General features: G+C 33.2%; 2 protein-coding genes and 1 long non-coding RNA gene across 3 annotated transcripts in view; 2 read left to right on the top strand and 1 right to left on the bottom strand.

Moving 5' to 3' along the window:
* The window catches only part of LOC110020758 (phospholipid-transporting ATPase 3), an 86,595-nt gene extending 72,534 nt beyond the window's left edge, over positions 1–14,061 (top strand). The window contains exons 17-27 of the mRNA XM_020718971.1: positions 783–884; positions 967–1,030; positions 1,114–1,326; positions 8,748–8,913; positions 9,086–9,165; positions 9,536–9,775; positions 11,436–11,657; positions 11,737–11,904; positions 12,287–12,649; positions 12,956–13,062; positions 13,723–14,061. Coding sequence (XP_020574630.1) covers positions 783–884; positions 967–1,030; positions 1,114–1,326; positions 8,748–8,913; positions 9,086–9,165; positions 9,536–9,775; positions 11,436–11,657; positions 11,737–11,904; positions 12,287–12,649; positions 12,956–13,062; positions 13,723–14,023 — 2,026 coding nt within the window. The 3' untranslated portion in view covers positions 14,024–14,061. The remainder of the gene's footprint in view (positions 1–782; positions 885–966; positions 1,031–1,113; positions 1,327–8,747; positions 8,914–9,085; positions 9,166–9,535; positions 9,776–11,435; positions 11,658–11,736; positions 11,905–12,286; positions 12,650–12,955; positions 13,063–13,722) is intronic.
* Positions 14,062–15,160: 1,099 nt separating this feature from the next.
* On the bottom strand, positions 15,161–16,220 carry LOC110020654. Its single transcript, XR_002293546.1, has 3 exons — positions 15,863–16,220; positions 15,626–15,764; positions 15,161–15,513 (listed from the first exon to the last, which is right to left on the bottom strand). It is a non-coding gene; the product is annotated as an uncharacterized LOC110020654 (long non-coding RNA).
* A 1,544-nt stretch (positions 16,221–17,764) lies between these two features.
* The window catches only part of LOC110020859 (succinate--CoA ligase [ADP-forming] subunit alpha, mitochondrial), a 38,519-nt gene continuing 31,744 nt past the window's right edge, over positions 17,765–24,539 (top strand). The window contains exons 1-2 of the mRNA XM_020719127.1: positions 17,765–18,127; positions 19,046–19,255. Coding sequence (XP_020574786.1) covers positions 17,897–18,127; positions 19,046–19,255 — 441 coding nt within the window. The 5' untranslated portion in view covers positions 17,765–17,896. The remainder of the gene's footprint in view (positions 18,128–19,045; positions 19,256–24,539) is intronic.

The raw sequence follows: 24,539 nt of genomic DNA, 5'->3' as shown, positions 1-24,539 counted from the left end.
TTTCCCACAGGTCTGTCCTTGTTCTCATTTATTTGGTTGACCCTATCTGGTTCTGATTTAGGTCAATGCGGTCATACTGAAGAATTTATCTAGACTGCAGAAAGCTTTTGCATGCATGCCTGTTCAGAAAGATTTGAGCGTTATGGTGGCTTGACCATTAAGTACAAGGATAGATGTTAGGAAAAAAGAAATTTATATAGCACATGAAATGACTATGCCCATCCATTAAAAATGAACCTTTTTTTCTAGTGCCCCAACACAAAACATACGTTCAGACATGTCTGTTAACATACATATGCACGGTCTGATATAACATAAATGAAAACTTTAATTTATGTTTTCATAGTTGTCCCAACTTTAAAATGATTAACTCATAATGCCAACCTTTTCTAGCAAACTTGGATCGAATTCTAGTAGTCTACATTTAATTTACAACAGTTAGCAGTGGTGAGTTTAGCTACATAATCATGAAATTTTAGGGGCAAAAGGCTGTCTTTTTCCATGATTTGTGGCTGAGAACTGAAGTCTCTTAATTTATTTAGGTAGGTTGGGCACTACCAACCATGCATGACTCAGCACACATACTTGAGTATGCATTTTCTGAAAATCATTCGTTCATAGGATTTTAAGGAACTTTGCATGAATACTTACTCAGGCTAGAAGGTGATATTTTTGTCTTAGAGGTCTAGGGAGTGCTATGTATGATCATAGTGCTATACACGGCCATTTGTTGCTATGGGACAAGTAATTTTGTTCATGATTGTGAATAATTAATTTTGTAGGCGCACACCAACTTCAATCATGGTTCGTGAGGCAAATATTGAAAAGGTGGGCAGCGTCGAAGATGTAACATATGAGATATTAAATGTTTTAGAATTTAACAGGTGAACATATTTTGATATAAATTTTTCATAATGATACCATTGAATACTTGCTGTTTACTAATGTGCTTCTTTCTGCCTATAGCACAAGGAAAAGACAGTCTGTTGTTTGCCGTTATCCAAATGGCAGACTTGTATTGTATTGCAAGGTATTTTTTTTTTCTGAAGTAGGATGTGTTCATGTCCTTATTTTTAAGTTCCATGTATTTCAAATCTGAAAATGTCTCCATAGGGTGCTGACACGGTCATCTATGAGAGATTAGCATACAGAAACAATGAAATTAAAAAGCTAACCAGGGAACATCTAGAACAGTTTGGCTCTTCTGGATTGCGTACACTTTGCCTTGCCTATCGAGAACTCACAACTGAACTATATGAAAAATGGAATGAGAAATTTATTCAAGCCAAATCTTCCTTGCGAGATCGTGAAAAGAAGCTTGATGAGGTACATACTAGGAGAATTGTTTTTCCATGCTGAAGTTATTTTATTTTATTTTATTTTTTTACCTTTTTTTTTCCTGAGATGTCTGTTTATAGCAACTATATGCTTGTGAGTGCTATTGATTGACTTATGAGGGAATCTTTGAAATCCTTCTCTTATGTACCTCTTTCAGATCAGTTCTTCTGGCCTGGTCCGACTTAGTTTGCATTTTTTTATTTTATGTTCCAGGAAATTCAGCCCATTCCTTGTGATTTTGAAGGTTTCTATTCTGCTTAATTATTAACATGCAGTCCTATCCCACCATATATCCTCTATTATGCTCAAGTTTATATCTGAAAAGAGTAAGTATAGAACTGAAGACCTGAAAGCACTTAGTACTGGTTTTCTATTAACTCTCCACTATACTTCTATGTAAACGGATTGGGATTTAGTTATATATAATTACTTTTTTATCTCAAGATTTCGCACTAGCTTTTTTTGTTTATCCTTCAGTATATTAATATTTCAACCATTGTTTAAAAATGTGCACTTGGGTATTGAGGTGTTATTCACTCATTAGGTGAGGCGTAAGCCTCAAAACATTTTTAAGGCGCAAGCCTCAAATTTAAAAAAAATATATAAATTAATAAATATTGGATGAACTATAAAGTGTGAAGCAAGAATAATATATTAGCATTCTAATTTATTAACATATTAAAAACCAATATAAAAATATTTTAACTAGTTCAAAATTAATAGATTACGTAAATTTAGAAGCAAAATGCTAATGTCCTAACATCAAATTATAAAATAAAAAAGTTTATGCATACAACTAAATATCAAATTAAAAAAATATCAAACTAAGCTAAGATATTAAAATAAAATACTAAAATGTCAAAATATAACAATTAAAATAAGCTCAACGTTAATATCTATTTCACTTAGATTACCCCTCAATTAAACAAGAATATAACAAATCATCACTATTTGAAATTTTAATTTAAAATTCCTTATTAATCTCTTAACTCAAATGATTTTCATTAGAATTATTGGCATAATGAATTACTTTTCCTATGCCTTATCCTTATACATATCGATATTCTCTAATTTTTTTTATCTTTAATACCAGTTATTTTTATTTTTTTAATGAATAGTCATCAGTAAAAGTATTAATTAAAATTATAAGCTTGTTGTTAATTAGAATTTCAACTACATAATTTTTTATAGATACATTTCCATTTTATTTAATATTATTTACTTTTGTGAGGTGAATGATAATAGATGAGATATATTAATATTACTTTTTTATTTTGATAGTCTAAAAATTTGAGGCGGTTTTTTTTTTTATTTTCTGGTGGGGCACGACATATCTCACCTTGGGACGATGAGGTGTAAGCTTGTTTGTCATTTTTGCTAAAATGCGTTGAGACGAGTCTCAAGGCACGTCTCATATTGCAAAATTTTAAGCAAGGATCCAACAACCCGCAATTACTCAATACATCTGCTTATTTGGTATATTTGCATATTAAAGTTCTTTAATATAATTCATTCATTACTATGATTTGCTTAAAAAATAGATATTTATTTTGCACGATGAATATCTATTATAGAATTGATTTTTGTATTGTCAACATTTAATGGAGAATTATATAGAAAAAAATAAAGTATTTTATTTTGATTTTTATTTATTTTAGGAAATCATGTGACTGAGCACTATGAGAATTGATTTGATGGGCTCTAAGACAGAAATGTACTATTCAAATACATATTGATGTTAATTAAGTTATGTATAATATAGGCATATAGGGTCACTAATATTAAAACATGTGAAGTAATCCATGACTTTCAAATTACTATAATTTACATCAAAGATCAAAGTTGTGCTTGCATTTTTATTAATTGCTTATGGAGTTGTTTAAATAATAAATTCAAAGTGTGGTGTTATGATTTATGCATTTTACATATGATATAATTATAACTGGTGAGAAATTTGTTGATGTAAATCAAAAATTAAAGCAATGTAGAAAGTGCTTTGAAGATACTTGTTAGAATTAGTAAAACAAGTAAATATATGATATGCAGCTTTAGTGGGAATGATGCTAACAAGTTCATTTAATATTATTAAAAGATGAGATGATACCTATTATGTTATATAGTATCTTGGATCTATTTTGTAAAAGAATGAAGAGATCCGTAATGCAGAATTTCTAGAGTTAATATTTGGATATTTCTGATGGAAAAGTGACTTAATAGTTTATATAATAAGAACAGATCCATAAAGGCTTGGTAAATTTTATAAAATTACAATTTCACGGATGATGTTAAATGAGTTTGAATGTTAGGTTATAAAAAAATTATTAATATATTGAACACATGTTTTATTGTCCTACTTCTAAGTGTTTAATAGGCTCTTTTTAAGATATTAAGTATCAATTAATAATATATTTTCCAATATATGCTTGTTAATAAACTAATTTAGATTATTTAAGCTTATTTAAATAAGCTTACCACTATTTTTTATTCAATTGTAAATCTAAGAAAGATTATTTAAGATATAAAATGCTAAGTATCAATATGCCTATTAAGTATTAAAAACATGTACAAGTATGATTTAAGTCTAAGGGATCTATAAACTTTATTCAAATTGAGAGTCTGCTTGGGACAACCACAGCTTTTTAAAAAGTTGTTGACGCAATAGCTATGCTAAGTAGCTGTTGCACAGAAGCTGCTGCAGGAAAGTTGTGTTTTTGTTTGTTTTGTGCAGTTGTACAACATCTGTGTTGCAGTTGTTTATGATAAATAAACATTCATGTCCCTTTATTGATGGGCATTTTATAACAAGATCAGTTCAGATTGTATAATTTATACATGAAAACAAAAATTAGATTCAAAATCCATAAAAACCTTAGAAGTTCGAATATTACAACTAAAAACAATTTTTTTAATGCGACTTACCCCTATCTCTCCTTAGTTCCACCATTGGGCATTTTTATATTCAAGTATGTTCTATTGGTTTTGATAGGATTTTTTTTTAAACAATCTCTCGGACCAAATTTAAAACATCAAAGAAAATACATAACAGTTGATGCTCAAAATTCCTTGACTTTCATGGTTTTTTTGTTATGATTGAACTAAATGAAATGTAAAGAACAATTCTTCTATTAAGCATAGTGCCCGCAAATATGTATTCCTCAGAAATGAATTCAGATACAGGACTAAGAGCTTTGTTGCAAGAACTATGAGATCCTGAACCTTCCAATTGAATGTAGAGAAACAAATGGGTGGATTTCCTCACTGTAATTTCAACTGGGAATCACAGATAGGGTGATGACTGTTCTAGAATTGGGGAAAAAAACCCTATCGGGAAAGAAACGTCGATTGCATTGCTAATGAGAGATCTTTTTTCCAACAATACTTCAACGAAATGTGGAATCGACCAAAATAATGAAACATTTGTCAATTGAAAATGTTTTCAAAACAACGAAAGGATGGACGAAGCTGAAGACAAACTTCAATGGCTGCTTGAGGCAAACTAAGATGTCAAGAAGGGCCTTACGAATGGCGCCCACGTCCATGAGATGCAACACCATGCTCGCTCTCACCATTCATCTCTGAAGTTTAAAGGCATCTGCTCGCCCTTGCCATGGTTGCTCGAATGGAGACTGGGGGCATTGAGGTAATATCGAAACCACAAAGTAGCGAACGCGGGTTAGAGGTCTCGTCACCACACAACCAAACAGAAAATCTGTGTTATTGTGCCACGCTGCAGGAAAAAAGTTTTGTCAAATGCACCCTTAATATATCAATTAGGTTTTTTTTTTTTTAATATATTGATTTAATAAATTTAATGTTTTAAATTTAACTAGGCCTACAATATAATTCATGAAATAGCCTGAAATATTAGAATAAACGCATAAATATTTGGAGGAGATGGAAAGATCTTGAATAATTTTTAGTTTGATAAGAAAATAAGACAAACAACCAGGAAAAATGCATAAGTTGTGAAAAGATCTGAAAATAAGGAGGGCTATTAATGATGGCAGAGATGATAGTTGCTGCTATGAAGACTTTGGTTAAATGACTGAGATTGTTGGAATTCTACAAAAAAAAAAAAAAATACATGAAAGGGCTTACAAACAGGCATGTTTGAGTATGCGCCACTATTAAGAGAATGAAGCTACACGGTTGGGAGGATCAGCAAAGACAGCTTGCACTTGCAAAAGGATCAACAAGTACAACTCATACAATTGTTGTAAAGAGTGGCAAACACGAGGTTGTGTTGCCATTGCAAAATTGATAAAGGATTTGATGTGAAAAATATTGTTTGGGATGCGAAGTTGGTGAAACTCGGAATGCACAGGATGGGAGCAACAATCATGCTTTAAATTTAAAAGTTTGGAACATGTCCTAAGTATGTTGAGCTATGTTAGAGCATGACAGATACATGTTTCATTTTCGACATGAACATAGCAGCCAATTTAAAGTGATCCATGTTTTATAGCTAGTTTACTCCATAAGTGATGGTGTCATTTGTTTCCGACATGTTCCATTCTTAATAGTTTCTAGGTCCTTGGTGCCCCATTTGTAAAAGTTCATACCAGCTTATATTACTATTTATCATTACTTGTCTAATGTTTCAGCGGTCTTTGTAGTACTCTACCTACTCTCCTAACTAGACAATGGTCTAATGACTTGTTCTTTCCTATACCAATATCTTTAACAATCCTCAAGGACTCGATCAGTTCGAGTTTACCAGCTTTGGGATTCTAACACCATGTTTGGGGCAGCGTTTAGGGGACGTCGCGACTAGGGAATGTGAATCTCTCTTGCTTGGATTCTTCGGTGCGACTTCTTATAGGAATAAGCTGAAGGAAGTACGGCCTCGGGTTCAACCCTGCGGCCCTCGTTCCTTCATATACATGTGATGGGGCTACCCCTCTCTTCTCCCATGATCCTTTCTCTTGTGTTTCATGCCCTATCACCTCTCTTCTCTCTTGTGATCTTCATCGGATTGCCTCTCTCACGATATTTTCCTCAACTCCCCCCTCTCTCTCACAATTCTCACAGATAGCGTTGTGTCTCTCCCTCTTTTCTGGATTAATTGTTTCAATGGGTTCACCTCTCTCTGTTTTGCGGCTCTGTTTGGATCTTTTAATCTATGTGCGGTGGTTCTTCTTCATGCGGTATTTTTTTTATTGAAGTTCATCTGAGTTGTGGTTTCTCTGTGCGATGATTCCTTTTCGTGTTGGGTAATCTTTACTTTGACTATGTTCTTGTTTTTCTATTTTGGAAATATGTATGTGCCTGAGATTGTTGTGGTTTTCTCTTTGCGGTGGGTCCTCTGTGCAATGGTTCTTCTTTGTGTTGGGTGATCTTTACCCTAACTATGCTATGGCGTTTGATTTGCTAATGTCTTTCTGCTCAAGAAACCGTTGGTTTCTTTGTGCGGTGGTTACTCTTCGTGTTGGGTAATGCCTACCTTCTGGTTCTTTGTGCTCCATAATTTTGTGGTTTTTTATTTGGCAAATGCTTATGCTTCGTTGGTTTTTGGTTGATTTTGGATTTTGGAATTTTTAGGAATTTCACATGCAACGACTTGGAAATGAGTGTTGGCCTTCGGTTGATGTTGGATTTCTGTTTTATGTTCTTTTTTTTTTGTTCTTGATTTAGGGTGAAAATAAGTGCAAAGGTGTGCCTTTCGGTTGATGGTGGATTATGATTTTCCGTTTACTCAATCACCGTACCTTCGATTGATGTTGAATTATGGTGCTGATGTGGTGGTTGTGGAGGTGGATGTGTTTGTGTTGAAGGATGTAGAGGTGGTGGTGTAGGGTCGTTGTTGGGTGGAAGGGTCGTTGTGGGGTGGATGTGGAGGTGGAGGTGGTGTTGTAAGGTGGTTGGTGGGTGGATGTGTATATGTTGGTGGATGTGTTTATGTGTGGGTGAGGTGGTGTTGTGTTGAAGGATGTAGGTGTGGTTGTGGATGTGTTGGTGATGGTGGATGTGGAGGTGGAGGTGGTGTTGTAGGGTGGTTGGTGGGTGGATGTGTATATGTTGGTGGATGTGCTTGTGTGGGGATGAGGTGGTGGTGGTTGGCGTGTGGGTGAGGTGGTGGTGGTTGGTGATGTTGGGTGTGTTTGTGTGTGTTTGAGAAGGTGGTGGTATGTGGTGGTTGGTGTGTGGAGGTTATGGTTTGTGTGTGGTTGTGTTTGTGTTGGTGGATGTGAGGTGGTTAGTGGGGAATTGGTGGTAGTAGTATTGTGGATGAGTTGGTGTTGTGGAGGTGTTGGTGGTATTAGTGTTGTGGATGTATTGTGTGTGTGAAGTTGATTGTAGTGTTGTTTTGGATGTGTTGGTGTGTGGAGACGGTGGTATTGGAGCTCTTGATGTGTTGGTGTGGAAAGACATTGTCGATGATTTGTGGCATTCCTTTTTTTTATTTGAATTGGGGTTAATATTTTTTTGCAGATAAAATCTATGTTATTTAGTTTTTTTCATGTTAGTACACACAATGGTAAAGACCGAAGAGGTCAATTCATCCACAATGTGGGATAAGGATACAAAAATAATGTTTTGTGACTTTTGCCTTAAAAAGGTTGAATTGGGAAAGTAGGGCAGATGAGGATCATTCAAATGTCCCTATTGAGACGTGATTATCGTTTTGGATAGTCTTTATCACATATCTGAAAATTATGTGTCTGAGACCTGCATTCAAGATCCGAAAGGTGCAAGCGAGATAGATGAAGTTGAGGGAACGAATTGTGGATTTTTGTCAGATTGCGTCTAAAGAGTCATTCCCGACTAGTTGGTTTCTCTCAAAAATAAAATCTGTAATCATGCTTTTATTTTTATAACACATCGTACAAGTGTTTCCATCTTTCTTATAAGGGTGTTTTAGTGGACATTCGTTGACTATGTTAGCCAATGGGTCAGGCCTCCAGCCTCAAGTGTCTGTGTGAAGGATTTTTGTCAGATTGCGGTCTACAGAGTCATTCCCGACTAGTTGGTTTCTCTCAAAAATAAAATCTGTACTCATGCTTTTATTTTTATAACACATCGTACAAGTGTTCCCATCTTTCTTATAAGGGTGCTTCAGTGGACATTCGTTGACTATGTAAGTCAATGGGTCAGGCATATCAGCCCCTTTTACATATGGCACTGTCTTATGCCTTTTTTTAACTATTTCCTCCATACATATTTATTTATTTATTTATTTTTCTCTATGTATTGCAACTCACATGCTCTTTCACTTGATGCTGATTTCTGAACATTACATTGCTTCTACGTAGTAGCTCAAAGTTCTTTTTTTTTTATTTTTATTTTTTACCTTTTATGCTCAGGTAACGTCTTTATCTGATGCGCTATTTCATTTTCTTATGAAATGTTAATTCTTTAATGGTAAACTTGATAGTATTTTTGCGATAATCTTCTAAGCTATTTTTTAGGTTGCGGAGCTTATTGAGAAGGATCTTGTACTAATTGGTTGCACTGCTATTGAAGACAAACTTCAAGAAGGTGTACCTTTGTGCATAGAAACTCTATCTAGAGCTGGCATAAAGCTATGGGTATTAACTGGGGATAAGATGGAAACTGCTATCAATATTGCGTATGGTAAGTTTGATTAACACGTCAATCAAGTTTACTGAATATCTGTATACTCAAATTTATATTTTCTTATGTTTTAGTTGTATGTGGTTATTATGATTATTTTTTTGCTTTGTCATGTTGAAATTTTTGAATATATGCAGCTGGTAAGCATTTTTTGTTTTTTTTTCCGATGCAGCATGCAATTTGATTAACAATGGGATGAAACAATTTATCATCAGTTCAGAAACAGATCTGATCAGAGATGCTGAAGATAGGGTAAGCTTAACCTACAGTGGAATGATATGGAATGAGTTGATTTTATATCCACTTTTAGCAAGTTGATTGGTGCTACTCAATTCTTTTTTTCTAAAGATATAAATCCAGTTGCCTGAATAAAAAAAAATGGCTATATGATTCAAACTTATGTTAATTGATGTAATTCTACATATATTATTTGATATGATTTTGCGCACATTATGCCACCATTTTTCTATTTATTAATTTTGAGTCATCATACTTAAGTCACTAATTTCAAAGAAGGTTTCAATTCTTGGTTTCAATTCTTGGTATTTTGATTTTTTTTTTTTTTTGAAAAAAATTATTCTATTTTAAATCAATGCATATTGAATTTATAGTTCAATACCAGGGCGATCCTGTAGAAATTGCACGCGTAATCAAAGATACTGTTAAGCAAGAACTGGACAGGTATCTAGAGGAGGCGCAGCAATCCCTCCGTTCTCCATATGAAGTCAAATTGACTCTTATAATTGATGGTAAATGTTTGATGTATGCGTTGGATCCAGTTTTGCGAGTTAGCCTTCTCAAGTTGAGCTTGAATTGCAGTTCGGTAGTTTGCTGTCGTGTTTCTCCTCTGCAGAAAGCACAGGTATTGGTTCTGTGGTGGTAGACTTTTAGTTTAAATTTCACATCTTACACCTTTTGCTGTAAATGAACTACTAATCATTATATCGACGTTTATCCTTCAGCATTTAGATGTATCGTAGGTATTTAAGATCATTGTAGTCTCATTGCTGTCAGCCGATTTTAGGGCCTGCTACGCTTTCTTGGAAAAGCTTCATGGAACTCTTAGTTTTATATTGAATTGATTACTTATGAAACTTGGTTCTTTTGCATCTTTTACTTCGCGGGATTTTAAAAGCTGCCAATAATTGTGCACAATATATTTTTTTCATCTTGAACTTGCAGGATTTTTAAATTGATTAATATTTGTGTCTAATTTATCTTCTTGCAATGAGGAAAAATTTTTCATTCCAAGTATTTTTTTTTTCCTTGATTTGTCATATATTTTGTTGCTTTTTTTATAATAATATGTTCCAAGTAAGATTAGAGGATTGGATTAGTTATCAAAAACTCCATAGCAAAATATGAATGCTTCAGTTAGCGGGCTCATGATGTAGGCCAAGTATATATTGCTTTCATGAATCATTGAATGGGAAGGACTATCTTTCTTATTAATTATAACTTGTATTCATAGTAAATCGATGATTAACTGAATTTATAGACTAGCTTTCCCCCTGCGTAAGGCCTTGTTTGCTAATGTTCTCATATTTATCTCTCTTCAACCTAAAAATGGTCAGCGGTACATATCTATTGTATTCATCCATTACACTGTTGTTAAGCTTTCTATTATTTAAATCTTTAATCCTAAAACAATTTCCCTTGTGATGAATTTGGAATGTGGACATCGTTTCTCTTATGAAGCCAACTTGCAAAATGCCTTGCTTAAGTTTTGTATTGCACATTTTCTTTCATGAAAATCTGTGTTTATACAGAAAACAGAGTTATTCTTAACATTCAAATGGAATGAGGTATTATGTTTTTGGCATCTTTATGCATGAATTTACTGCTTCTTAATCAAACAAGAAATGTTTCCATGCTATTGTATTTTTGAGGTGTAAGTGAGCCGAGCTAGCTTTTGAGCTGACTGGAACTCGGTTTATTAATGAGCTCAAGAGTTGAGCTTATCAAGCTCGAGCTCTTCCGCTCATTTGTTAAACAAGCTTGAGTTCAAACTTGTCAAGGTTCTCATAAGCACATTAGCCTGCTCGACTAGCCAATCGCTGGTCATGCCGATGCCCAGCAGCATTTCATATACTTCTCTAGCCACCAATCATTTAGATGTCTTCCCCAACGAGCTCCCATGGCAAGTTGATTTTTGGCTCAAGCTCACAAGCCTATTGTTATTTTTGCAAGTCAAGCTTGAGCTTTCCATTTGAGCTCAAACTTGCGTTTTGATGATTCAAGCTCGACTTAAGTTTCACTCGAGCTTAGCTCAACTCATTTACAATCTTAATTGTAGTTCTACATGATGTTTGATCCATACCTGGCCACGTACTATATGATTTTTTGAAATACTATTGCCAATCAGCATTTGTTTTTATTGTTTGAATTGGTGTTTCTACAATTTTTTTCCCTCTTTGAAGTTTTACCGTAACCATTTACTCGGCATTTTCCTGCACTCTTTAATTGAAAGCATTCTAACTGTTTTTCACTCTAAAAAGCACCATTTTTTTTTTCTTTGGAAGGTTACTAGCTTGATTAAGAAAGGCGCACGTAAAATCACTTTAAGTATAGGCGATGGTGCAAATGATGTGAGCATGATCCAAGCCGCTCATGTTGGTGTTGGCATAAGCGGACTTGAAGGAATGCAAGCTGTAATGGCTAGTGATTTTGCAATTGCCCAGTTTCGTTTTCTTTCAGATTTACTTCTCGTACACGGTCGATGGTCGTATCTTAGATTATGCAAGGTTGGCTCATCTCTTCATAGAACCTCGCCATTCGAATATTCCGCTGTTTCTAACCTCTCAGTTATGTTTTCTTTTTCAGGTCATTACTTATTTTTTCTACAAGAACCTTACCTTCACGTTGACTCAGTTTTGGTTCACCTTCCAAACTGGCTTTTCTGGTCAGAGATATTATGATGATTGGTTCCAATCACTTTATAACGTCATCTTTACTGCATTGCCTGTAATCATTGTTGGATTGTTTGACAAGGTATGCTAACTGATAATAAACCTTTTTTTTTTTTTTTGAGAATTGTGTCAAAATGGTCCCTTAACTTTTTAGAGGGGGCAATTTTAGTTTCAGAGTCTATAAAAATGTATACTCAAAATTTTTTAATATGAGCTGAAATAGTTCTGAATACTATTTTAGCCCCCATTAAAAGAGTTTGGAGACATTTAGCACTTTTATGAACTCAAACTAAAGTGACCATATGCAAATAGTCAAGGGACTTTTTGACTTTTTTCTCACTTTTTTTTATATACATTTTACTTTTATTATTTTATAGTGAAGTAATCTACTAATAATTCTTTAAGACTGTAAGGGAATTATTATTCCTAAATTTTCAAATTTTCGAACCTTTTCTTTTCTCCAGGATGTCAGCGCCTCCTTGTCAAAGAGATACCCAGAACTTTATAAAGCCGGAATTCGTAACACATTTTTTACGTGGAGAGTTGTGGCAGTATGGGCATTTTTTTCAATATATCAGTCATTGATTATCTATTATTTTACTGTAGCTTCGAGTTCTAATGGTCATAATTCTGCTGGAAAGCTGTTTGGGCTTTGGGATGTTAGCACCATGTCCTTTACCTGCATTGTTGTCACGGTCAACTTGCGCCTTCTCATGGCATGCAATTCAATAACTAGATGGCACCATATAAGCGTTTGGGGCAGCATTTTAGCCTGGTTTTTGTTCATCTTCATATACTCGGGGATAATGACCCCGCGTGATCGACAAGTGAGTTATTTTAGTTTTTATTCTCTATTTTTTTTCAATAAAATGTCAAAATAGCTCTCTAATTGTTTACATGGGATCATTTTAGTTTTAGAGTCCTTGAAAGTGTCAAATTAATCGTCACTCTTTAAATTGGGGCTGAAACAATCTTCCTTTAAAAGAGTTTGGGGATTAAATTGATGCTTTTGTAGACTGGGACTAAAATGACCCCTCGCAAAAAAAGTCGGGATTTTTTTACTCTTTTTTCAATTTTTCATGTCTTTCATTTGTATTGTAGTCTCACTTAGATTTTTTTTTTTTTCATTACAGGAAAATGAATACTTTGTTATTTATGTGCTCATGAGCACATTTTACTTTTATCTCTCCTTATCGCTAATACCTGTTGTGGCGCTGCTGGGTGACTTTTTATACCAAGGGTGAGGATTTATTTCATTGCAGAGATTTTATTTCATATAGTTGATTTGCTTGAATTTGTTCGGCGGGCGGTGGCTGGGGAAGGATAGAGAGATGGTTGGGTTGCCATCTTTGATCAATTTTGTGTGACATTGCAAATTTAGCCCGGCAGGTTACTTCGAGCATTTGTGGAGCATCTGTTTGCTAATTTTTTTGGCAATTTTAATTTCAATTTTTAGGGGCATTTACATGCATACCACACAATTCTTATGTATTTACATATCTAACACACAAACATTTATATTTAAATACATACCACTCAAATTTTTAACATTACATCAAAAACACCACCATCACTATCTTTTCAAAAGTGAAATGCACCTTTTCATGCATAGGTCCATGACGCCGAGGCATTATAAGTATAAATATCAAACTTTGGGTGTTAGATATGTAAACACATAAGAGTTGTGTGGTATGTATGTAAATTTCCACAATTTATTGGGAAGTCTTATATCAATTTTTATATCAAGCTTTTTCAATTTTTTGTACAATGAAAATTTTATGTAGTATAGCATTTTACATAACCATGTGTAGTATGAACATTTTACCCATACAAGTATCTTGCAATCAATGATTTTCTTCTTAAAATCTAACATAGAATCAAATCATTCTTTGGTTTTCAGGGTTCAAAGGTTTATGTTCCCCTATGACTACCAGATTGTTCAAGAGATTCACAGAGAAGATCCAGAAGAAACCAGGAGGCAATTGCTGGAGGTTGGCCATCACCTCACTCCAGATGAAGCAAGGAGCTATGCCATTGCTCAGCTTCCTCGAGAGACGTCGAAGCACACCGGTTTCGCTTTCGACTCTCCGGGCTTCGAGTCATTTTTCGCGTCCCAGGCAGGTGTTTTCGCTCCTCACAAGCCATGGGATGTGATCCGTAGGGCTAGCATTAAGTCAAAACATAGAACAGCCAAACCCTGATTCTTTTACCCATCACTTCAAAAAAAAAAAAAAAAAAATTTAATTTTTGGGTGATTCTGCTAATTTACCAATTACGTTTTGTAATTAGTTGTTGCATAGTTCCTAGTTGTAATCTGGCCAGCTGAAGTTGGCGGTAAACCTTTTCTGTTAATGTGTATAGCTTGACAGATGTAATCAGAAGCTTATTTTGTTAGATATTTGACTTGTATCTTCAATGAAGACCTTGTAAGTTTCACATCAATTTAACATGCAATTGTTTATTGTGACAAATTAGAAAGTATATGAGTTGAATCACTGATCAACGAAAAAACAATTTTGCTTAACAAATTGAGCCATGGATTATTCCACTATCTAATTCAATTTTGTTGTTGGGGCTTTTTTAACATTTTTGAAATCTTGTTCATGTGTAATGTTGAGCCTGTAGTTTAATTGTTTTAGTTTTTATAGGGCCGTTGGGGGCAGCTTATAAGTGCGGACGGCTTTTTCAAAACGCCGCCGTATCGTTTGGTTCACGTTTTTTGCCAGCTTATCTGAAACTGCGTTTGGGTTTTTATACTAAACGTAGGCCGCAGGTCGCCCCCTGCAGTCGGCCCGCGGGCTGCTTTTCAGGATAAGCAGCTTATCCTGAAAGGCACAAGTTGCCTCAAATGAACCCTACATCTCTGACTTTCTAATTCTCAATTTTTTATTCTAATTTTCTAGTATTTTGTCTAGTATGCAATTAAACGAACAGACATTAAATCAACAAATTGCAAATATTTCTTTATATATTTGAAATTAAAATTTATCGCATGATTATTCCATCTATTAATCAAATATGTGCAAAGGTTTAAGGTATTTAAAGTCAAAATTAGCATGATAAGCTATAATAATATTACTTCAAGTTAGGCAAGAAAAATATTAAAAGTAATAAAAATAGGAAATGTAGAGTTTTATTACATTTAGGATGATAAACAACCAAAGAATCAAGTGAAAATACATGATAATTTGATTTTTTTTAAAAAAAATTCACCAATCATGTTAAGTTCTAGTAGTTTAGACATCTACTTCTATATTTGATGCTGCAAATTTGAGCATCTACTTTTATCATAATGATAAATATCTCATATTGACAAACATGTTATAATTATGCGTTGATTTACGAGCGTCACTACAAAGTCTTCTTGTTGCGTGGTCTTCACTAAGTCGTCAATTATCAGATTATCAGCTTCCGAAGTTAGTTTTCCACAAAACAAACTGTTGTAATAAATAAATGGTGATACATGTCATTTTTGTCATTTCATTTTCAAGAAGAACTTTGGAGCTTGTTGTGGACACTTATTTATTTTATTTGATATTTCATTCAAAAGATCAAAACCAAGCAAGCGAGTTGTCTCTTCACATAGCAACACTAATCCCACGATATGTTTGGAAGAAACGCGCCCTCGACTTGAACCTAATTGAAGATGATGTAAGTCAATATCAATTCTTTCTTGAATCAACATCTCCTCCTGCAATGTTTAGATATTTGTATTAATGAGTATTATTTTGTAACATATATCTATACTATAAATGAATATTGAGAATTGTATTATTAAAATTTAATAAATGTTTGTGGCTTACCAATCAAAGCAAGAAAAGAGCAAAACTCTGAAGAAATCTTAAATATCCTTGTTTGTCATGTCAATACATGCTCCAATCTTCAATAACCATTTACCTTCCTAGTCTTTTTGATGAACATGTTGCATGAAAATTCTTGTACCTAGAGAGAAGTCAATATTATTATTAATTATATTATAGTTATATAAATAAAATAAGCAAATTAGTAAAAAAAATAATTTCATAATAATAAATACTTACAATTTCAAAAATATTTAATATCACTGATAGGTGATGAAGAGTCGAAAATAGCTTCTAGCAAAATTTTCTCCGAGCAGTTCAGTGGAAGCGAACCAATGGAAGGCTCACTTGTGGCTTTCTTGAACTTCTTGTTCTTCATGTTTGCTCCAATTCTACTTTTTTTCAGAAAATGAAGGCAAAAATTATTAGGTTAATATAGATATTACAACAAAATAATAATGCAATATTTAAAGATGATTTATCAACCGAGCGAAGAATTAAAATTTATTTTTATCTTTCTTTTTCATTATAGAAATTATTAGTATGACCACCCAAGACATTGGCATTTACAAATTAACCATCCACGTAAATATTTTGAATTATCACTGATGTATTTACGTGTGTCATGATCAAACTATTGAGAATTTGATAAAAATGAAAAAGTAAGGGTCGAGATTTTACAACAAATTTTGATATTTGAGTGAGAATTTGAAAAATGAAAAAAAGTAAGTGGTTGACTTGTCAATAGCAAGTTGTGGGTGGTTTATTCGTAATTGCCCCTAATTTTCTTTCTCAAATAAATCAAAATATCATTTATCTAACGGCCAAATTATTTAAATAAGAGAATAAATTGCATTTGAAAGTAATTTTAGCAATCTTAATACATAGATAATATATATGAAATTCATTAGTATTATTATTATTATTATTATATAGAAGAGAGGAAGGGGTTAATATATAGGAAGTGGGAGAGGCTTAAAATCATGGCCAGCATGTGCTTCATGTAAAACGCATGTGTGGCATGTGCTTAACGTGAAACACGTGATGTAAATGAATTTCATGTAAAACACATTTATATCATACATTTTGCATTAAAAGCAACTTTAGGGTGTGATTTTTTATTAAATTTTCACAAAAAAAGTTTGCAATTACAAAAATTTTGTTTGCATGTGATCATTTTAAAAAATTATCCAATAGATTTTCTATAGCAAGCACACTCATCATGTTATAATGAAAATATTTTGCAAAAGAATTTTGTTGTATGATATAATTAAATAATATCAAACTAAAAGTAATTTGAATAATTGACTTACCCTTAAACAAATTATTTACATGCATGAATAAATGATATTCATGTTAATTAATTTATTTTAACATCCGTGCTTTTAATGACAAGCTATGATGCACGGATGCTTCTAACTAATGAATCATATGGTATTTTATCCAACATTTTGGTGACGCCAACACTCTACACGTCACTTACATGTCTGATATAAACATATCAAAATAAAAAGGGACACGCGTGTCAGACAAACACGTCTTAAATTAGGGAATTTAAAAAACTTTTTAAAAATATTTTTTAAACATCTAGGTAATATCTTTATAACTAAAATTTAAAAGTAAGTATTTTTTATTTATTGTTTGAACCTATATGCTAAACTTATTCGTCATTTTCTTTTCTCATAGATGAGCCTGAACGGTTCCTCACTCGCTCAACTGTGATAATATTTTTCATTATGGACATCCTAGTTTTTGAAAGATAATGTTATTAAATTTCTTATTTTTTTATTATTCTTAATAACACACAAATACACATACATATAATTTTTATTATAACGAAGTGTTCGATGCTTGTTTTTGTTCTATTTTTTAAATAATAGAAGTGTCTCATATTCGCGTCTCTATGTTCGTATCCATGCAACATAGATTGCAAGACTATGGGTGTGAACGATTGTATTATTAAGGCTAAATCCAACCAAATATATAAAAAAAAGAAAAAAAATTAAATTCAATATTTCGTTAAATCAAATTTTTTCACATTTTATTTTTTTTTCTCACATTCTATCTCCTAGATTTAAATTTACCAAATTGGATGAAAAGGAGACCTTAAATGGGTTGATCGGGCCTATGACCCGATCCCCGACCAAACCCGAATTGGAAGATTCTGTCTCCGCACAGAGAGAGAGAGAGAGAGAGAGTCATAAAGGATTCTCTACCCTTCTTCTTCGTGCACCGGGGGTTCACGGAGGTCAAAAAGTCGCGGAGGATTCAGCTATGGCTCGGCAAGCGGCGAAGCTGATCCGATCTCTAGCCTACAGGATCTCCCCTCCGCAGAACTCGGCTTCATCATCGCTTTCCTCTTTGGCATCGCAATCCCGCCAATTTGGATCGACGCCTCAACCCGCCGTGTTTGTTGACAAGAACACGCGTGTTATTTGCCAGGGGATCACCGGAAAGACCGGCACGTTTCACACAGAGCAGGCCATCGAGTACGGAACCAAAATGGTAAGATCTCTCAATTTTGATGCGGGGTTTTGTAATATTTCACAAAGAAGGGATTAGGGATTCATTAAATAGATGTTTTATTTTTTTTTATTTTTTAATTTAAGGTCAATGTTGTTGGGCATGTATTCTTCCATGAATTCCGAAAGACCAGGGCCAACACGATGTAGTTTTATAATTGTATAAGCTGGAAGATATACTTTGCACTTAATTTTGTTATAAGATATTCATCTACATATTTTTATTTCTGGTTTGATACCTCCTTATGTGTTTATTTCTATAAAATTGTGAGGAAAGTGTTGGAAAGCCTGTTACCTGGGAATTTTAGCTTTGGTTGTGTTGGAGAAGAAGAAATGCTTCTGCCTTGCCAGCTAAATTATGCATTTTTGTTGTATATCCTTATCAAACATGAACCATTGTGAGGCCATTTTATCTCATTTTTTCATTTTTTCGATTGTTTTAATTACTAGATTTACCTATGGATCACCATGGCATTGGCATACCTCTATTTCTGGTCAGTTAATACCTGCATAGTTAGGCAGTTTGACTTGCTTGGGGGGAAGATTTTCAAAATCTAAAATTGTTCTTGGAAGAGGCCTTCTAATTGTTACCAGTTATGATGCCTTGTGGTTGTGAAAATTTAGGGAGATATACATACATACCACTTAATTTGTATGTATTTACATGTCTGACACCTGAAGTCCAATTTTTACATGCTTACTACCTTAACCGTGCATGAAAGAGCGTATGTCATTCTAAAAATTAAAATGATAGTATTTTTAATGTCATATGTATGATTTGGGTGGTATAAATGCACAAAGCAAAGTTTAGGTGTTAAATATGTAAATACATAGAATTTAAGTGATATGGATGTAAATCTTCAAAAAATTTAATGGTGTTCTTCTTGTTTGCATTTAACAGGTTGGCGGTGTGACGCCAAAGAAGGGTGGAACTGAGCACTTAGGACTTCCTGTCTTTAACTCAGTTGCAGAGGCGAAGGCTGAAACTAAAGCCAACGCATCAGTTATTTATGTCCCACCTTCATTTGCTTCAGCTGCTATTTTAGAAGCAATGGAGGCTGAACTGGACCTTGTAGTGTGCATTACTGAGGGAATACCGCAGCATGACATGGTAGGTAGTCTTCTTATTAAATCATGGACCAATGATCATCTATGAGATCTTTTGCATGCAGCAACATGGCTTCTACAAAATTCAATTTTTATCCTCAAGTTCGTTCAAAAGAATCAATTTCATTAATGCAGTTGAGGACAAATATGACAGCTTTAAATGCTTCAATGATTGTATCTATGACTTGGTGATATTACATGTGATTGGGTTTTAACTAGAAATTTTAGGCAAGCTTTAAGGTGATAATTTTTAAAAATTTTTAATTCTATCAACATGCGTCCTTAGGGTTCCCTACATAAAGGAAAACCATAATATCAATTAAACAAGCTCTCATTCTTATATTTTCATCCTCCAAATTGTTGGTATTACTATTTGTTGGGTTTTAGTTTTTCATAAACATTACAATTATAGCGATTGCTTGTGGGCTTTTGCCAAATATTAAAGAAAAGTTATTCATTACTACAAAATGATACCTATTTATATTGCTTCGACCGTCATTTCTGTTTACATTAGAAAATTTTTCAACAAAAAACAACAACAAGTCTTTATCCCACTAAATGGGGTCGGCTACCTAAGTTTCTTTTTTTACATGGTGTCATATTTTCATTTAATCTGATAGATTTAGATCATTTTTTCTACAACATGCCAAAATCTTTTTAGGTCTACCTCTACTTTTTTTACCATAAGTCAAATCTAAAACATCTGCTCTTCTAGTAAGATCAATAGATAGTCGGCGTTTAATGTGACCAAACCATCTAAGACGACTTTTCTAATCTTGTTTGCCACTGTAGCTACACTAACTCTTTCACGGATATATTTGTTTCGCATTCTAAATATAAAGTTATTCATTCACCTAAGCATTCTCGTCTCAACATCACTTATACTTAGTTTTATGTATCTTTTTATAGGCCAACATTCTGTACTATTAAACATTGCAAGTCTAATCACTATCTTATAAAAACTTCCTTTAAGTCTAAACGACACTTTTCTATCACACAATAGGCTGATGCATTTCTCCACTTCAACCATCCAATTTGAATTTTACTAATAACATCCCCATCTATATCACCATCACTTTGAACAATTGACCTGAGATATCTAAAACGTTCACTTTTTTTAATGACTTGATCACCCATTTTTATAACCCCACCACTAGGTCTACACTCATGTATTCAATTTTAGATATACTCAAACAAAAGCCTTTAGACTCTAAAGCCGATCTCCATAACTCCAATTTTTCCTGAACTTTTTCTTTTGTTTTATCCACAAGAAGGTTATCATCAGCAAAAAAACATACACCAAGGTACATCCTTCTGTAAATGTCAATAAAAACATCCATAACTAAAGCAAAAAGATATGGGCTTAAAGCCGATCCCTAATGTAATCCAATTGAAATAAATGTAATCCAATTGAAATAAGAATTGAAATAAGAAAATACTTGGTCAATCCTCCTTCTATTCAAACACAAGTAATAGCTCTAGTATACATATCTTTAATGACTTGAATATAAGTAATATCAACCCCTTTCTCTTCTAGAACTCTCCAAAACACTTCTCTTGGCACTTTTTCATGAGCTTTTTTTAGATCAACAAAATTCATTTTTAGATGCTACTTACTCTCTTTATACTTCTCCATCAAACCTCTCAATAAATGCATCCATAGTAGACTTGCCCGACACAAATCCAAACTAATTTTAAGAAATCTTTGTATCACGTCTTTATCTATGTTCAATTACTCTCTCCCATAATTTTATTGTATGACACATAACTTAATTCTTTTATAATTTGCACACTCTTGTGCATCCTCTTTATTCTTAAAATTAGTGACCAAAATAATCTCCCGCCACTCCTTAAGCATCTTTTTAGTTTTAAAATTATATTAAAAAGTTTAGTAAGCCAAGAAATTCCTAATTCTCTTAAATATTTTCACAATTCTATTGGGACACCGTTATATCCTATTGATTTTTCATCCTTTATTTTCTTTAAAGCTTCATCAACTTCTGTTTTACTAAAGCGATCGTAAAAAAAAAATAAAAAATTTTATTATTATTATTATTTTTATTATTATTATTATTATTATTATTATTATTAACTATATTAAGATCACTCAATTTGATCATATTTTCAAAATATTCATTAAAAAATTTATCACTATGTCTCACCCATCTATATTGAATATTTTTATCTAAAAAGGTACTTTTTGATTTTCGTCCTTAATGCACTTTACTTTTCTTATTTTTTTGTTTGCTAGTTTATACATCATATATTGTTCACCTTCTCTAGTATATAATATATTATATAGATCATTAAAAACATAATTCTTAGTATCACAAATTATTTTTTTAGACTCCTTACATTTCACCTTATATTTTTTTCAATTTTCTAAGCTTTTACATAGATACATTTTCTATATTCGTTATGGAATTGACTTTGGAAAGAATCATTTAAGGCATTGAATTCTTCAGTAAAACGTTGGCAATGTCTATTACTTGGTTGCTTGCTTTGTATATTCATATTTCTTAGGGTAAAGAAGTTGATATTATGATAAATAGTGTCACCTGTGTACTTGTTGCTATTTATATCCGCGCACATGATTTTTTTGGGTGGTGCACATTGCTTAGTTTGTGTCTCAAAATAAAGTTGGCATAGCTTGATTATTTGAACCGTTAACGTTGATATTGAGCATATTATTTAAGATTGATTATTGTTCAAGTTTCTCTATCATGGATTGAATTGTAGAACAATGGACCTTTACTTGTTGAAATGCGCGAGTTCTAAACTTCTTCTGATATTCGTTTGTTTTTTAAATTTATTCTGCTCTTATAGTGTTTGTGCTTAATGGTTTTGAGTTAGTGAGTTTTCTCCAAACTTCCTATTACTTGGAAATGGTTGAGTTTTGATAAATTGATATTACACCTTATATTTTAAAAAATAAATGAGAATAGGAATTTTAGCCATTCCTAGTACAATTTGAATAAATTGAGTTGGTAATCAAAAGATATTATTCTAAACCACTGGTTACTTTTGTAAAAGTTGAGATGCTTGAACCCTTTTATTGCAAAAATTTTAGATGACTTATGCTTATTGGGCTTAAATAAAAATCTAAAAAGGAGAGAATATTATTCAAAATTTTAAATTCTAGCATGGTAACTAAATTGACCTAATCAACTCGGACAATCTACCCCAAGGCCTTTTTAGTTGACGTGATTGGCGTAAACCTCCCCACTTCTATTTTCACTTCAATGATGAAAAAGAGGAGATGGAAAGCCACCACCAGTGTTAACCAAGGAGGAAGAAATGGAATGCAAGCATACACAAGCCTCATCTCTATTCTTGTCAAGCCTTATGTTAGGCTAGATTGGTGTTTGAAGTTAGGCATAAAGGTTTGACACCTCCATCTTCATGGATATGATTTGTTGGCCTAATCCCTAACTTACCTTTTATTATTTTAGGCACAACCATAATGAAAAGTTTCCTCTTGAGTTTTTCCATTTGTTTCCCTCAATTGTACTATATACTAAGAGTCTATAGTGGTTACCTTCATCATGTAAGTTTGAGTTTTCTTTTCGCTCAAATAGGAAGATACGGGAAAACGATTTTGGTTAGTAGACCTAAAGATAGAGGATAAATGCTTCAATTATTTGAGCTAAAGATATGTAAGCTTACTTGAGGGAGAAAGAAGAATATGGAAAGAGATATGGCTTTTTGAAAATTTTGGGAAAAACTGTGGATTTATTAGAAAAATATTAGAAAGGCTGAATCCTTTTTTTGTTTTTTTTGTGGAAATGACCTCATTGAATCATATTTTGCTAAAGAGAGAAATAAGATAGAGGGGAAAAAATTAGAAAGGAATTGAATTAAATCAAGGGAAGTTTGCTTCTTTCTTCTTTGATCAAGTTAAGATATGTTCAATCACATTTTAGCACGTGATTCCACATTTTCAAATATCAAACTATTTCTTCCTTCATTTCCTGTTTAATTAATTATATATCATTTTGAGTCAACTTCATGGTAATCAATATGCGTGCAATTTATGTCATTTTGAAATCTTTGTATGCAACTCTTATGCCTCAGAAATACGAGTTAGCATTCTTGCATACCAAATTGATGAAAACTTTACCTTTAGCCAATTTCATGAAAAATCATGCAACGTGAAAAATTCATGTTTTGTTGCACGCTTTGCGTGAAATTCTCACTCTTTCAGTCCCTTTGATGTGTTTTGTTCGCATGCCATTTTAATTAATATCTTAGAAAGAGCGCCAATTCAAAAATGTTTGGGCATTAAATAACTAAAGTTGTATTCTCATATTTTAAATGGAGTAAACGCTTTTTTTTCTTAAAATATTTCAATCATTACTTTACTAAGATATTTAATCGTAATCATTATTTGATTATCTATTATATATGGGGAGCATACATAATTGATTATAATATCATTTTGTTTATTTATTAGTTTTGATGCTTGCTAGAAAATTCATGGTGGTAGAGTAATGGATGATCGTCTTTGCATTGCACGAGAATTCATCACACACTCAGATGAAAGAAAAACAACTAGTGATGACACCAGTGATTTTTACGTAGAAAACTTGTAAAAGGAAAAAACCACGGGGTCTGACCCAGTTATAAAAATTCACTATTGATGATTACAAAAATCTCTTGTCCCATAACGGAAAAGGGTTACTAGATTTTTCAAGTTATAATGTCGACTGATAGTGTCTGATTAGTGGTGTTCAATGACGATCGGTGGTTGTCAATGACAATGGCAGTGGTCGAAGGCAGTCGGCGGATTTTTACAATAGTCAGCGACGATATGTGGTGGTCGACGGTAGTCTACGATGTTCGGTGGTGGTCGACGGTGGTTAGCGGTAGTGCTGGACTTAAGCTCCTTCTCAAAGCCTCAAGTTCTCTCTCAAGGCTCAAGTTCTCCCCTCATGAGAGGGGTGGGGCTTTATTTATAGTGTTCTAAGTGTAATAAATGTAGAAATATAAACCATTTTAATCGGACGGTCTAGGCAACTTCTCTCAATCAGATGGCGTTTAATTGACATTTGGGTGCTTTATTGATGTTGGAATTGAGTGATCTTGGGCTCGTTGGATTCGTCTTGTCGAGACGCTCGATTCGACTACAAGCTTGCTAGATTCGACATTCGTTTGATCTTCCAAATGTGTTCGAAAATCTTCTAAGAGTGGTTTAATGACATGATCTGAGCTTGATTTGACTCGGATTGAACTAGTTTTTATATCGTTGGGCTCGTCTCATCGAGCTGATTAGTTTGACTATAAGTTTG

This window comes from Phalaenopsis equestris, unplaced genomic scaffold (assembly GCF_001263595.1).
Source record: "Phalaenopsis equestris unplaced genomic scaffold, ASM126359v1 Scaffold000107, whole genome shotgun sequence".
NCBI lineage: Eukaryota > Viridiplantae > Streptophyta > Magnoliopsida > Asparagales > Orchidaceae > Phalaenopsis > Phalaenopsis equestris.
This window is presented reverse-complemented; position numbering and strand designations above follow the sequence as displayed.